The sequence below is a fragment of the Pecten maximus genome, chromosome 3 (genome assembly GCF_902652985.1).
Source record: "Pecten maximus chromosome 3, xPecMax1.1, whole genome shotgun sequence".
NCBI lineage: Eukaryota > Metazoa > Mollusca > Bivalvia > Pectinida > Pectinidae > Pecten > Pecten maximus.
The window spans coordinates 19,538,080-19,552,536 of NC_047017.1; the positions used below are offsets into that span (position 1 = coordinate 19,538,080).

Consider the following 14,457-nt stretch of genomic DNA (forward strand, 5'->3'; position numbering starts at 1 on the left):
ATCGAGTGTGTCTCAAACCTTTAGTATAGATTTCTGTTTTAGTGATTATAGATTTATTTGAACCAATAATTTAGATATACAGTAGTAAATGATGTATACATGTAAATATGGCTAGCTCTGTTAGATTACATTATTCAGAGTCATATACAAATGTACTTTAATTAATCTCATAAAGAACAAATCAATCATCTTATCAAGTGTTTCTACCTTTCATCAGGCTTCATCTTTTTTATCTTTTACAATTTTGTCATTATTTTTAGCATGTTCACTTACAAAGTTAGTGGAAGAATTATTTTGCATATCTTATTCAATTTATGCGCTATTTTGTTAAAAGAAAAAATTGCATTTTTCATTAAGTTTTTGTACAATTTTGTTTAAATGGATATTTTGCATTTTCATTTAATTTATGTCCAATTTTGTTTTCATCTTGCTTGCCCCTTATATGATGCCTTGTCATTTCTGAAACCTTGACCTACTTTCAAAACTTCGACCTACTTTCAAATTTTGACCTACTTTGAACAGGATGGTGATGCGATGTCAGACTTTTTGGTACCAGAGGTATATAATTACTGGTTACACTTCCTCACCTGGAGCTATTGCTTACATAGTCGATCAAGGGCAAATACAATCAAGTTTTGCATGAAAAGATGGGAAAAAAAACGACTGATTGAAATTTGTTTTTGAATAATATGAGAATTAATTTTCATTTCATCTTTTTGTCTTGATTTTAATTTCAGCCAGTGTAACTGTAATTAGTACATTTGTACATACTGTATAGCTAGTACAAACATATACTTCCCTGGGAAATGCTACTCATGATGGAGAGAATATATAGTTATCCAGTACTGATAATGGTAGTGTGAAAAGATGAAGTAAACAGAAAAAAGAAAAAAAAAAAGGTTTTTAATTGTCATTTCAAAATAAATCTTCGTAATTAAATTTCAAATATTTTTGTACTGCATTTGAGAATATCATGAGCTGAAATATTGATCACGGCAGTTTTAGGTAAAGACATTTTGCCTATGAACAATATGATAAATGTTTATTTATTTCATCGCCATCTATAGATTGACATTTAAAGTATTTGTTCTGACAAGCATGATTGTTTGGTGAGAAGGGAGCTAACTTTTGGTGCTGATAATGGGTACATTTTGTCAATGCATGAAACAGATCATATTTGCATGTTGTCATGATATACCGATCTATATACATATACAGTCAAAGTCTTTTTTTGCCTTGTGCATGAACATATAAAATTTGGTATCAGTTTTATTTTCAGGGAGATTTATATAATGAATATTTAAAATCTTCCATGAAAATCTATAAAATATTAAGCTGACATAATGTATAAAGTCAGAGCAAGTCAGCACTAGAGAAAATATTTTATTCAATGTTACTACCTGAAAGAGATCTACAGAGAAGGAGATCTCTTCTGTAGGTCATATACCTATGATATAAGTTATATTTTAGATATTGCGTACATCCTGGGGGAAATTTAGATAAAAAACTGAGTCCTGCTGGTAGTACAATGTATCATGTTAACTATAGCAGAGAAGTTAATTGTCTGAGGATTTCTGGCTACAAGGGAATGGTTCTTATAGGGTTTAACAGTTGGTAGAGAGATGTACATGTAGGCGATAGTTAAGGAAATGTAATTATAGGGGACACCTGTAGATCATTATATAGGATAATTAACCTGTAATTGGCTGGTGTAGTCCGTGTGTACTCGTAAGTGTTAGGAATGTTTATGTACATGTAGGTGTAATGGAAACAAGACCCGTACACACCACTGAAACAGAATTAACTAAAACGTAAGAAGTGATGTACTGCTAAGATATATAAAGACAATACCAAGCACTATTAGGCTTACCATGGGGGTAAAAATACCATATCTACACCAGTATATATATAAAAGGACACCTCTATATAAAGGACATTTGTCTATACAGGACAGATTCATCCGACCCACTCCTTGCAACTTACTACGTATAATGTACCTCGCGTTTCTATAAAGGGACACTTTTTATCTGACCCTTGGGTGTCCTTTATAGACAGGTTTGATTGTATATAGAATTTGGAAAACCTAAAATTGTACTGTAAAAGAGAAATATTTAACAGAATTTGAAAAACCTTAAATTTTACTGTAAAAGAGAAATTTTTAATAGAATTTGAAAACCTTAAATTTTACTGTAAATGAGAAATACTGAATTTGAAAACTGTAAATTTGACTGTAAAAGAGAGATATAGATAGAAGTTGAAAAATGGTGTTACTGCAAACAGAAGTTCAGAACTTAAAAACTAAATTTTACTGTAAAGAGATTATATATGACACTGAAAAGTTGAATCTAGTGATATATTGTTCTTGCATGTTGGTTTCGGATACAGACACTGCTTTAACTTAATGATACATTCTATAATTTCAGTTCTTTGGTTGAGCATTATACAAAATTAAGCTTGATTTAAAAAAAAAAAAAAAAAAATTGGCATTATTGCACCTGAATTTTTAAGTTTTAATGCACAAGATTTTATCAAATTACATCTTGTGTTTCTGTAATCTTCCATATGGGTTTGGATCAATAATCTGTTATAGACTGGTTTCATTTCTCCTCCTCATATATGTGAACTTTATGAACAGGAATAATGTAGATGATATAATCATAGTTCCTTACAATATAATTGAGTTTTCTGATGATGAAATGAGTTTTTTGATGAATTAACTTACAGGGCGGTGGCCCCGGCGATCCCCAGAGATCAAAGTCTATGGGTGGTCAACAAGACTTCCCTGATGGTCAGTACACTTTACATTGGCAGCACTGTAACTAATGACAATTTATTTAAAACATTTTAAAATAAGTATAAATGAGTATGTCAAACCATGAAAATAGAATACTGACATGCTGTGCACTAGACAAAGTACAATAATTACAAGTTTAGAAATAAAAAGAGAAGATATCTTCTCCATAAGAACTAGCAGGCACATGTATGTAAATTTGATCAAGAAAATGTTGAATTTTTTTAGGTAGAGAAAAAAAATTAAAACTTAAATATATGTTATATAGTAATTAAGCAATTCATTTATGAGAAGTACATTTTGTTTACCAATATAAAAGATGGATTTACAGAAGTGAGTTCTATAGTATATGTATAATCCATGTTGTCTGTAACTGAAGTTACTCGGGTATTTATGTAAAACTGTCCAAATGTCTGGTATGTATTGTAGATAAGATCCTGGTGGACCTGACTATTCTACAGGCAGAGAACCTGATGGCTATGGACAGGAATGGTAACAAAGATTTAACAAAGGGCATTAACTCTTGTAAAATGGCTGAGTAATATTAAAAGTAATGTACAATCCAAACTATTGGGAATTATTCTTGAAATAATATTTTGTATAGATATTTGTGATCTCATTGATTTTTTTTTTTAAATCAATATTTTTTTCACATTTAGGGAGAATTGATGAAATATTATTAAACAAAATCACAGATAGTCCATTCTGACAGCAGAATATACCATTCCACAGCTATTGATAACACACTTACATATCCTTGTTGTTCTAGGTTCTAGTGATCCATTCTGTGAAGTGTTGCTAGGCAACAAAAAGATTTTCAGGACCACTGTAAAAAAGAATATTCTGTTTCCAAAGTGGAATGAGAGCACCACATTTGAGGTGGAGGATGATACTCAGAATGTTGAAATTGTAAGTACAAATGTTTGTCTGCTACTGTTAAATGTACAAGGTTAGTTATCTCTGTCAATCACATGACAAATATTGGCTATAAAAAAATTAAAGATTGGTTTTATTTTAGATAGAGTCTGCTTATTTATCACTATACCTTTAAAGTTTGTAACTTACTGTGAAGGCAGATATTTTTGCTAAAGATTTTAACTCTCTGTATAATTTCACAGCATTTGAAAAAAAAAATGCTTAGAAAATCTTTAATACATGCATGTCAAACATTGTTGTATTGACTTTTTCTCTAATTTTACTGAACTTTAGAACTTGTATGACAAAGATGTGTTCACGAGAGACTTCTTGGGAAAAGTCATGTTGACGATGGATAAACTCAAGGAAATCTCCTACAAGGTAAAGTCCTCAATCTTATATCCCATAATACTCACAGTCAGGGAAATCTACAAGGTAAAGTCCTCAATCTTATATCCCATAATACTCACAGTCAAGGAAATCTCCTACAAGGTGAAGCCCTCCATTTAAATTTCCTACAAATTAAAATCCTCAATCATATACCCCATAATACTCACAATCAGACACATACTTCATAAACTTACATAATGCAAAATACAGCTGTACTGATATCGATATCTATGGTCTGTTTTAAACCCAAACCCATCATGATATGAAGGCAAGTTAGATATTGTATGCATTTACAACCTATCAGAACTAAGACTTGTTCCGCCATCTCTCTCCATACCATCGCTGTCAACTATATTCTTTGCTAGACTCATCTGATATATTGGTATGTCTTGATGATTACTATAATATGAATGTATGTTAGATATACGTCTCTCTTTTGATGTTATAGGCTAAACCAGAATGGCTGACCTTGGGGAGAGCCAAGCATGGCCGAGTCCAGATAAAGTGCAATGTGACTTGTAAAGAAACAATTGTAAGTCAAGAAAATTTGAAGTTCAAATGAATTACTATTTACAAATCGGAATTTTAAAAACTAATAGTTGATTTAATAATACATTTGTTCAAAAAGAATTTTGAACTGATATGTAAAAAGATACAAATATTAGATATATTAAAAACATCTTCCAGACTGAGTATTTTCTACATTATATGATACAGGTTTAACCATAAATACAAATTGATTGAGTATCTGATATTCTAAACAAGATAAAAGGTTCTTTAACTTCTAATTAGAGCAATTGATTTCAATTGAAAAGGAAGCACAGAAGAAGAGTAAAAAGGGAGAGAACTCAAAGAAATCCAGTGTGCCTACAACTCCCCCTACTGATGATGAGGTCTTTGAGAAAGCAGATTTCCCAACCATGGTTTGTAAAACAAAAAAAATGTCTCACCTTTACCAAATGTGTTAATCCCTGGATGGGGAATTATGTGATTGTGTTTTGTCTATCCATCCTTCCATCCTTCCATCCTCCTTTTATTCTTCCTCTTTATCTTGTCTGTGCTCTTTCTCATATAAAGTCATTTTAACTTGATACGTGTGGCATGGGTTCACCCAAGTGGGGCATGTACCAAAAGTAGGTCACTCTGACCTACATTTTGCCTTTTGACCTGCATAAAAGAGAAAGCTTATCCGGGCTCAATCTATAATTGTCACTGGAACTTCATACTTGAGGCATGAGTTCACCTATGTGAGCCAGTGTGTCGTGTATCGAAAGTCTCACCTACATTTTGCCCTTTGACCTACACCAATTACAGGATTGCAATTCGAGAAGTTGTCTTTTCTATTAGTAGCACTTATGATATGTTATCCGATATTGTTTAGTGAATTCATTTGTTAATCTGAAGCTAGAAAAACAGAATGATATGAAAATGTAAGTACGTGTTTAATGTTGTAAACTTGTATCTACTCAGTCAAGCCCTCCAGTCATTGTGACAGTGCCCCCACCTAATGGCACACCCGGGGAGACAAGGGCTGTAAAGGTACAGAACCTTCAGGCAGCTAGGCCCACCCAGTCCACTCAAAACTCCGTCAGTGCTACACTTCCTCGGACAGGACGGAAGGATCCAGAGTCATTAGCTCTTCAGAACTCTGGCAATGGTGGACTACACAGATCTGTGTCTGACGTAAACATTGGTAAACGAAGGTCATCCCATGGTCATGCACTTCCGTCAGGAATGAGACATTCAGACTCGTACGTATAAGTAAACTCTCAATAATTACCCCCCCTCCCCACCATCAGATGGTTGGTTATTCAAATTTCCCTTCGTCTGTGATCAGTCAACCATCCATCATCAGGAAACAATCCTTGTTATCACTATTTCTTGAGAAGTACATGAAGAATTTGTCTCAAACTTGAAATAAAATAAAATAAAAATATTTGGGATTTATTTATGGAGGTCATAGCTAGGTCATGCATGACCATTTGAATTTTCATAGAGTTTGTGAAAATCACATAACAGTTTCCTGATTAGAGGGGAAAGGCCAATGGGAGCCCCACTTACTCTGTACTTATATTACAGGACCAATTCGTTCACTGCGCTGCATCACGGCGACAACATATCTGTTGGTAAGTACAATTAACATATCACGATTAACTCTGACAGTGTGCTCTATTTGTGCCGTTTGGTTTGGCATAAACAGATCTTCTTAACAATATTGACATTCAAATACCTATCATGGTATAAATAATCTATTTTCCTGTTGGAGTATATTGTATCGATAGAAATGCTTGGCTGTGATAACAGTTACCCATTTGATCAGGTACATGTAGTATTATGTATTATTAGTCCCCAACCGGTGAAACTAGGTAGACTACAGGTTTCCCCACCATTTGTCTTGTACATGCACGTGTGTAACCCCAAAGTTTGTCAGCGCTCTAGCAGCTTCATTCCTTAAAGGATTTTGATCGAAATTCACCCAATGATATTGGAACATTTTTCGGACAAGTTAGAGTTTCAGGGTTTTTTGAGTCAAGGTCAAGGTCACTGTTACTATTTTTAGTGGGGGCTAGTAGGTGACATGCATGGCTTCCCAGTAAAGTTGCTGTCATATTAATATGCTAATTGTATTTTATCTCAAAAAAATACCCTCTCCTTACTTTGGTAAATGTCCTAAGGAACAGGATGGTTGCATGCTAATAGACCCCTACCCAAATCAACACACCCTCAATTTTTACTTCTCCAGAAACTTATTTTAAATACATACTTTTTTGTATCAATATTGTCAAAATAAACACTCATTATGACAAGTGACATCCTTTCTTGATTTTACTAAATCAAATGAGATCCAATTTTAGTATAGCTTTAGCTACCAGTGGGTGTACATTTTATTTGGGTGAGTTATCTCCCCCTCCTTCAGCAACAGAGATTACTTCTCCTTTAACTTGTAGAGCTTAGGCTAAATAAAATTAATTACTTGGTTTCTTGTGCCAATTTCATCATTTTATTGATGAAAAAATAAGATTTTTTTAATTTTTCAAACCATTCTTTATCAATTTTCTGATAAACTTCTTTACAAATGAGGGAAACATGGTTATTTGTCTGTTTAACATTAATGAACATGTCCTCAAATTTAATGGTTAAATAAAATCTGGATATTACAGGAAAAAGGTTTGTTTGTGATGCTTTTTCCACACATTCTTCTTTCAAAGAATAATGAGGGAAGAAATTGTTTTATTCAACAAGGAAAAATGTATGAGATGAGGGGCTTTTCTCTTTTACTTCAAAGCAGTGAGGGAAGGCCTTAGAACCAAGTAATTACTTTTTCGGCCTTGTAGAATACCACCTAGATGTGTAGCGTTGATGCTGTTTTTGATGAGTGTCTGTTAATTTAGATTACTGGATTTCCACATTTTTAGCCTCTTAAGCACCACTGATGAATCTAAAAAAAGATGAAACAGCATTACAATCCAGTATTCATAGAAATAAATAGAATTTTTTGTGGCACATCAATCAAAAAGTCTTTATAGGAAACTTAACATGATGTAGTGACAGTATCTCTTCAGGAAAAAAATCATCTTAAAAATGATAGTCATTGCAAAATCTCAATATAGCCTCATATGGAGAATTCATTTCAATATGTTTGTTTACATATAAGAATAGATTACAAACAAGCTTTAAAGTAAAATTACACATTGAAGTTTCGTTGTGATTGTTCACATTTTTTTTACTAAATTGTGTATATACCTAACACAGCTACCACAGCAGCTGAAACCGAAGAATCCTTGATTCTTGGCAAGTACTTTCACCTCGCCGCGCAGCCCCTGTATATATATACTGATATATTGTAGCCATACAGTTCCTGGTATTGTTATTGTGTACAGTAAATATATGTTATTGTATATCAGCATTGTTCATGGTGGTGGTGACCCTGTAATGATTCACAGCTATCCCTATGTCATGTATAAATATATACAGAGTACAAATTTATCATTAAACTTCAAATTGCATGTACAGATATTACTGCCAGTTTCTTAATGGTTTGTGATGTATGTGATGACAACACATTTGCCTTTAACTTATATGGAATTCCTTGTCAGTTGCAACTTTTACAGAAAAAAAAATGTCAAGAATTGTATACATGTATATTAGACTACTTATAAAGACAATGTATTTACTATTTAATGGCTTGGCGGTCAGAAAGTCTGCAGTAAAAATCACTGTTGCTAAAGGTAGACGTTGTATTAGTCTTGTTTGTTTTGATTGATAAATGATGAGTTAGAGGAAAATAATATCTACAATCCAATGTATTCTATTGTCACTATAAAATTATCTTCCATATACATTTACATTGATTCCATGTCCGCCATGGTCTTTTACTACTAATCATTACCTTTACATTAGTTACTTTTTATCATTTTCTTAAGTAAGTAAAAGTTCAGTGTGAGATGTTTTAAATACAATAATTGGTTTTGAAAAAAATATTAATTGTGAAATGTTAGGGCCAAATCTACCATTAATTTATTTATAATTTTGTTTTTTTAAATTGAAATACATTTTTTTTCTAGTGCATAAATTTTAAAAACTCACATTTGTATTCCTTAATTTGTCTCTACCTGGTATGTTTTAATTGGAGTTTTGACTAAATACACCCAAAGAAAATACATATGTAATAATAAATAAATGCATGATTAAAGAAAGGTCTACGCTTTCTGCTACTACCACTATATATTCATTGTCATGACCTTTAAAATCCTTGCATCATTTTATCACTGTAAACAATATTACTTAATAGGGAAGAGTGGCAATGCTTCAAACCACAGCAAAAAGGAGAAATGTACATCAGGTAACGCTCTAAATCTCGGCAATCAGTGTAGTGACGTATCAGGTCATGAATATGGCTAGAGTTCACGTGAAGCATGAAGTTATCTTCTGTTGTTGCACAAATCTTGATTGGTACAGGTTTTTACGGTGTATATAGAGAAATCTGGTGATACAAACCGTAGATATGGAGTATATCAAACTGTTGTGAATCTGTTTTATTTTGTAAGTGCATGAAAACTTTTGTTTATAGGTCATCTGGTTACAAAATGGCTGTTAACTTTTGCCATGTAGAGTATCATCTCTCTGTCAATATTTTCTTTCTTTAAGCGACTTCTTCCAAGCCATGATGTCTTTTTGTCTGAAATTACCTGTCATTGTCAAAAAGAATTAAAAAAAAAACAACAACAAAAAACAGCTACTTGTACTTCCTTTACAAAACCGTAATACCAAAGTTTGTGATAGATAGCCAGTAACTTCCTTGCATGAAAAGATTTTATTTTTGCTCAAATATATTAAGTTATACTGTTTGACTTTCAAGGTGACAGATTAGATGAGGTAAAATTCTTGTTCAGATTGATGAGTTGTATTTGTTTTAAACATTGCTGGGATATATGATTGTTTCATTTGTCCATTTCCTTTTATATTTTTTCATGAACATGCCAGATACAAAATATGTTAAAATATTAAAAAAAACATCTTTTTCAGAACTATAAACTTTGGAGTCATGATACTGATTTAGAAGCTTCTTTTTTGCTAGAAACATAATCAGCTATTCTGCATGTAGTCGGCTAATGCTTGAAATGAATCGGTGTAAATATGGCTTTTTGTCTCGACATTCTATAAGCAGCATTGCAATAAATTGGTAAAAACCATAAATGTAGTTAATTCAATTTTCCAGGATTTCACAAGATTTAAGCTGCACCAAGAACTGGTAATATAGAAAGGCATGGAAATTTCTGGTCTTGGACACAATGTGCTGTTTTATCTTTTGAAAATAAAGCCATTCCTTGCTTTAGAAATGATTCCACTGGAAAATTCCTATTGTTTCCTTCATTATTATTCCTTATTTCATTCAGGGATAGCCATCTCATATGGGACCACTGTGGCTGAATGGTTAAGGTGTCCTGACACTTTAACACTAGCCCTCCACCTCTGGGTTACGAGTTCGAAACCTACGTGGGGCAGTTGCCAGGTACTGACCATAGGCCGGTGGTTTTTCTGCGGTTACTCCGGCTTTCCTCCATCTCCAAAACCTGGCACGTCCTTAAATGACCCTGGCTGTTAATAGGACGTTAAACCAAAATAAACCAAACAAATAAGCCATCTCATATACAGGCTGTGTGAACGGTGCAGATTGATGTCCCTGTTAACAGTACATGTATACTGTGTGGCGGAGATGATGCTATTCGGATGTCCAACTCATTCCATCCCAATCCTCAGACATCTCATCTCATCTCATCTCATCTCATCCTGAACCAATGTCATCTCTCTAGCAGCTTAATTTCATTGATGGTCATCTATAACAAAACATCAGATGACTTTGTGTTTCAGAGTTCCACGGCTAAGGTCAAGGTCACTATAACGATATGTAGAAAATCATCACCAAATTCAGTGACTTTTTATTGACATTTAAATTATCTCACAACCACATATTTGCATTGCATGTTAGGTAGTAGCAGTGCTCATGGAATGTAGTTTGGCATGTATAAACTAAAAGGTCAGAAACACTCAAAATGTGATCATCTATGATGAATTTTCAGATAATAGGAATAAATGTTGTTTTTTTCTTTCTCAGATTTACAAATTTTATAAATATTGGATTATTTGTTGGCACGGGGAGTGCACATGTGTGAATATTTGATGTTTTTATGGCTTTTTTAATGGCAGAAATCAGAGTTTTTACATGGTATCAATTCATGGGATTTTCATGGTCATATGATGTAGTACTTTTATATGTCATTCCACAGAATCTGTATAGCTGTTATGCCATGCTGCCCCCCCCCCCCCCCCCCCCCCCCCCCATTTTGGGTGGTGAACATTTAAATTTGATAACTTGGTGGTGAATTTAAATTTTTTTCAGTTTGCAAATGAAATTGTGCAACTTTGGTTTTCTGCTTTAATTTTCATGCAAGTTTTGAATTTTATGCATTCAGTTAGATCCTAGATCTATTTCCATGTAGCAAGCATATGCTGTACATTACTAACTGAATAAGAAATTGTTCAGCTAATAATTTATTGTTGATAATAAGAAAAGATAAAGAAACTAATGTATTAGTTAAAAGAGGAACAATATTTGAATGGTGTGAACTCATACATATGGTACATATGCATGTGCCAGCATTGTAACTTTGTTTGTTCTCATGATCAAGTTTTGAGAAATCAATGATGTTCTTGATACCAGCAGGTAATTATTGGAATCTAACTTGTTGCCATGGTTTTCTAGCCAATTTCAAACCTGCCTTAGCCTGCATGAATGGAGGAAATGTTTGATATTTTCATGAATCAAAATCATAAGATATAATGATTTTTTCTTCATTTGGAAAAGAAATTTCAATCTGTACCTATGATTCTGAGGTGAAATTTTTTAATGATGTCACAATAAAGTACAAAATAATATACATGTAAGTCATACCTGTATGTAGGTTGAAAACATATTTTTGCCAATCTAATTGAAATTATAGACTTGTAATTCCCATTCCTCTACGATACTCTACACTGCAATACAAGATATTACATTTAGATTGATATTTTAGCTTGACATTTCTGGATATTATTGGATCTGTACTTCTGGTAACCCATTATGGTACCGTGGTAATGATTAGAAGTAACTTTAGAACGATAATACTCAATTTACATTTTCACTGACGCTGTTAATGTATTTAAGTGATCAGAGAGACATTTTCTCTCACACTTCACAGGAACATTCCTGCCCTACATAGGGGATGTGCTCACCAGGGTTAATCTTATTGTAAAAATGTCACAACTCTTATTCTGAAAACATCATAAATAACCATCACTTTATGTAACATGACCATGTTTTACTCAAATGATGTCAACAGAATTAAACATTTCTTGTGCCATCAATATAATGGCAATATGCTTTCATTTTACAATTACTTACCTTTTGCAGTATTTAATGAAAGGGAAGTTTTAGAAAGATAATTTAACACCCTGTTTAATGTAGATGGAGTGTATCTCAGTCTTTGTGATAAACTGCTTGCTAAACTTAAAAAAACATACCCTTGGGTTGAATTCTACCTCACACTTGCAGTGGTAAGAGATGCGAGTCATACGAGATGTAATGTAGAACATCAAGATATTGGGTTCCTGTCATGTTAGCTAATTAGAAATTCTATATTCTAGTTTGTTAACCTGTTTAGTATATAATATTACCTCCCCTTCTGACTTTAGGGAGTATTATTACTGTATATGAAATATATTTTATAGAAATATTATTTTATTCCAGTGAACAATGAGAAATTGTATAAAATAACTAAACAAAAATTTATTTGGAGTTGGAAGCAAATTTTTCAAGTTCTATAAATCCATCTCCTGGACCAGAAGAAAAAAATAATCTGTTTACATTGTGTTTTGTTCAATGTCAAAAAATTAGCTCAGTTTTCAAATGATTATCAGTATCTGTAATTCTTGTTACATGAGGAAAGCTCAATAAAAGACGCCCTAAATCCTGACAGCCTGTATACATGTAGGTGTATTGATGAAAAAATAAATGCCTGTATACATGTAGGTTTATTGATGAAAAAATAAATACCAGTACATTAAAAAGAAGAAAATGAAAAAAGAGGTGGAGAAACTATAGTATTTACAAGTTTACCTATGCCCCTGTTTTATGAGGCTTTTCCTTTTCCTTGTGTGTTACAGACAGCAGTGTAGCTGGCATTGAGCGTATCTACAGTGTGTCTGGGCGCCTCCTCCGGGTGAGGGGGCTGTCCCTCCCTGATACTGCCAGTATATACTGTAAAGTGCGTATCAACAAGTAAGTAACTATAGCAATCAGGATGGATCAAGGTAGAATTTTCACTCTCCATTAACTGGTCCCAGACACAAACATTTTTATGATTACATGTATTTAAATATTTAGAGGAAGCAGAAGATTCACTTTGTCCCTCCTTCTGATATTTTCTGAGCCAATTTTTTACTTGTTGTACAAAGTAAGTTAAAGAAACAGGGATAGATTTGTATCATAAGGGTAAGGTCTAAATTTAATTTTTTTGTCTTTGTTTTTGCACCCAACCCCAAGGTCAAACTTAATGGATCAATTTTTGTGGCTTTTTACGAATGCATGTGGGAGGACAAAACATTGTGTCTTGTACCACATCATATTGTCTTGCACATCTCTAAAGTCAAGGTCACATTGAGGTCAAAAGTCATTCTGACTCACTTAGTTTAAATATAGATAAATTTAGATTGAAAAGGTCTGTGGTCTTGAGTGGGAAAGTCCATCAGGTTGGTCCTATGGTCCCAACAGTCATTGTCCATTTGTCAAAATGAATTGTCTACCAATATTAACTCCACATTCACAAGTACTTTATAATGATCTTTAAGTTAATTATGAGTGACGTCTATTCTAGGTACAGATGTAAAGCTGATTCTCATAATCTCCTGTACCACATACACTACAAAATGAAGTTTTCTTCTTGTCTTTGAGGTCTGAGATGTGCCTTATAATAATACATGTACATTACCTTTTTCAGTCCTAGTCAACGCCTTAGATTGCTGTCAGGTAATAGGGTCATTGCCAAGTCACCCATGGTCAAGGTTACGGATCCCCTACTCAACACACCTTTTGAGGTATTGTAGTACAGCTAGTATACAAGTAGGGATGATTGATAGACAAATTCTTTTTTACAGATTTAATTCATGATATATTTAGTTTTATATTTATCTGTCCAGTGAATGATATCAGAAGCCAGGTAGTTTTTGATATTTCACAACTTTAAATTTGATATGGTTTAGGATGATTACAGCTTAAGACATTTGATCAAGAGATATTATTTCATGTATATAAATTAATTGCTGCAAGAGATATCAAACTTGTAATATTATGATGGACAAAATAAAAACTGAAAGATTTGGGAAGATTATGAATTTAAAAAAAAATAATTTAAAAATAAACTATGTTCATTACTTTGTTTATTTATTAGAAATGTGTTAATGTATGCTATTGTAAATTTTACTGAAATAAAAATTAAAAAATCAAGGTGCTACGAAGACAATAACAATGTTTTACCCCTGCATGCTGTATTTGTGGCAGATTGATCGCGGAGCAGGTGTAAATGTAGACACTCTTCTCGTATTGGACATCAAACTGGACCACAAGGAGCATATTGCTCTGCAATCATTCACCCTGGAACACCTTTTTAAAGGTAAAACAGTTCAGGATACTATAATAATACAATTGTGCTTTTTATATCGTATTTCACCTGCCCAAATCATGCTGAGATAAATAACCTTGACTAAATTTCATGATCACTAAGGGTCTTATTGTAGAGAATTTAAAGAAACTTTTTTTGATTTTT

General features: G+C 33.0%; 1 protein-coding gene across 3 annotated transcripts in view; it reads left to right on the forward strand.

Annotated features, from left to right (window-relative positions):
* Positions 1-14,457, forward strand: part of LOC117323488 (extended synaptotagmin-1-like) — a 66,849-nt gene that overhangs the window by 45,630 nt on the left and 6,762 nt on the right. The window contains exons 16-27 of one of the 3 annotated variants that reach the window (XM_033878741.1): positions 2,725-2,788; positions 3,221-3,283; positions 3,561-3,700; positions 4,001-4,087; positions 4,545-4,628; positions 4,912-5,019; positions 5,567-5,847; positions 6,176-6,222; positions 8,889-8,939; positions 12,800-12,914; positions 13,633-13,729; positions 14,193-14,304. In XM_033878741.1, coding sequence (XP_033734632.1) covers positions 2,725-2,788; positions 3,221-3,283; positions 3,561-3,700; positions 4,001-4,087; positions 4,545-4,628; positions 4,912-5,019; positions 5,567-5,847; positions 6,176-6,222; positions 8,889-8,939; positions 12,800-12,914; positions 13,633-13,729; positions 14,193-14,304 — 1,249 coding nt within the window. Of the gene's footprint in view, positions 1-2,724; positions 2,789-3,220; positions 3,284-3,560; positions 3,701-4,000; positions 4,088-4,544; positions 4,629-4,911; positions 5,020-5,566; positions 5,848-6,175; positions 6,223-7,849; positions 8,474-8,888; positions 8,940-12,799; positions 12,915-13,632; positions 13,730-14,192; positions 14,305-14,457 lie in introns of those variants that run through there. The other 2 variants (XM_033878743.1, XM_033878744.1) reach the window with 2 other exon arrangements.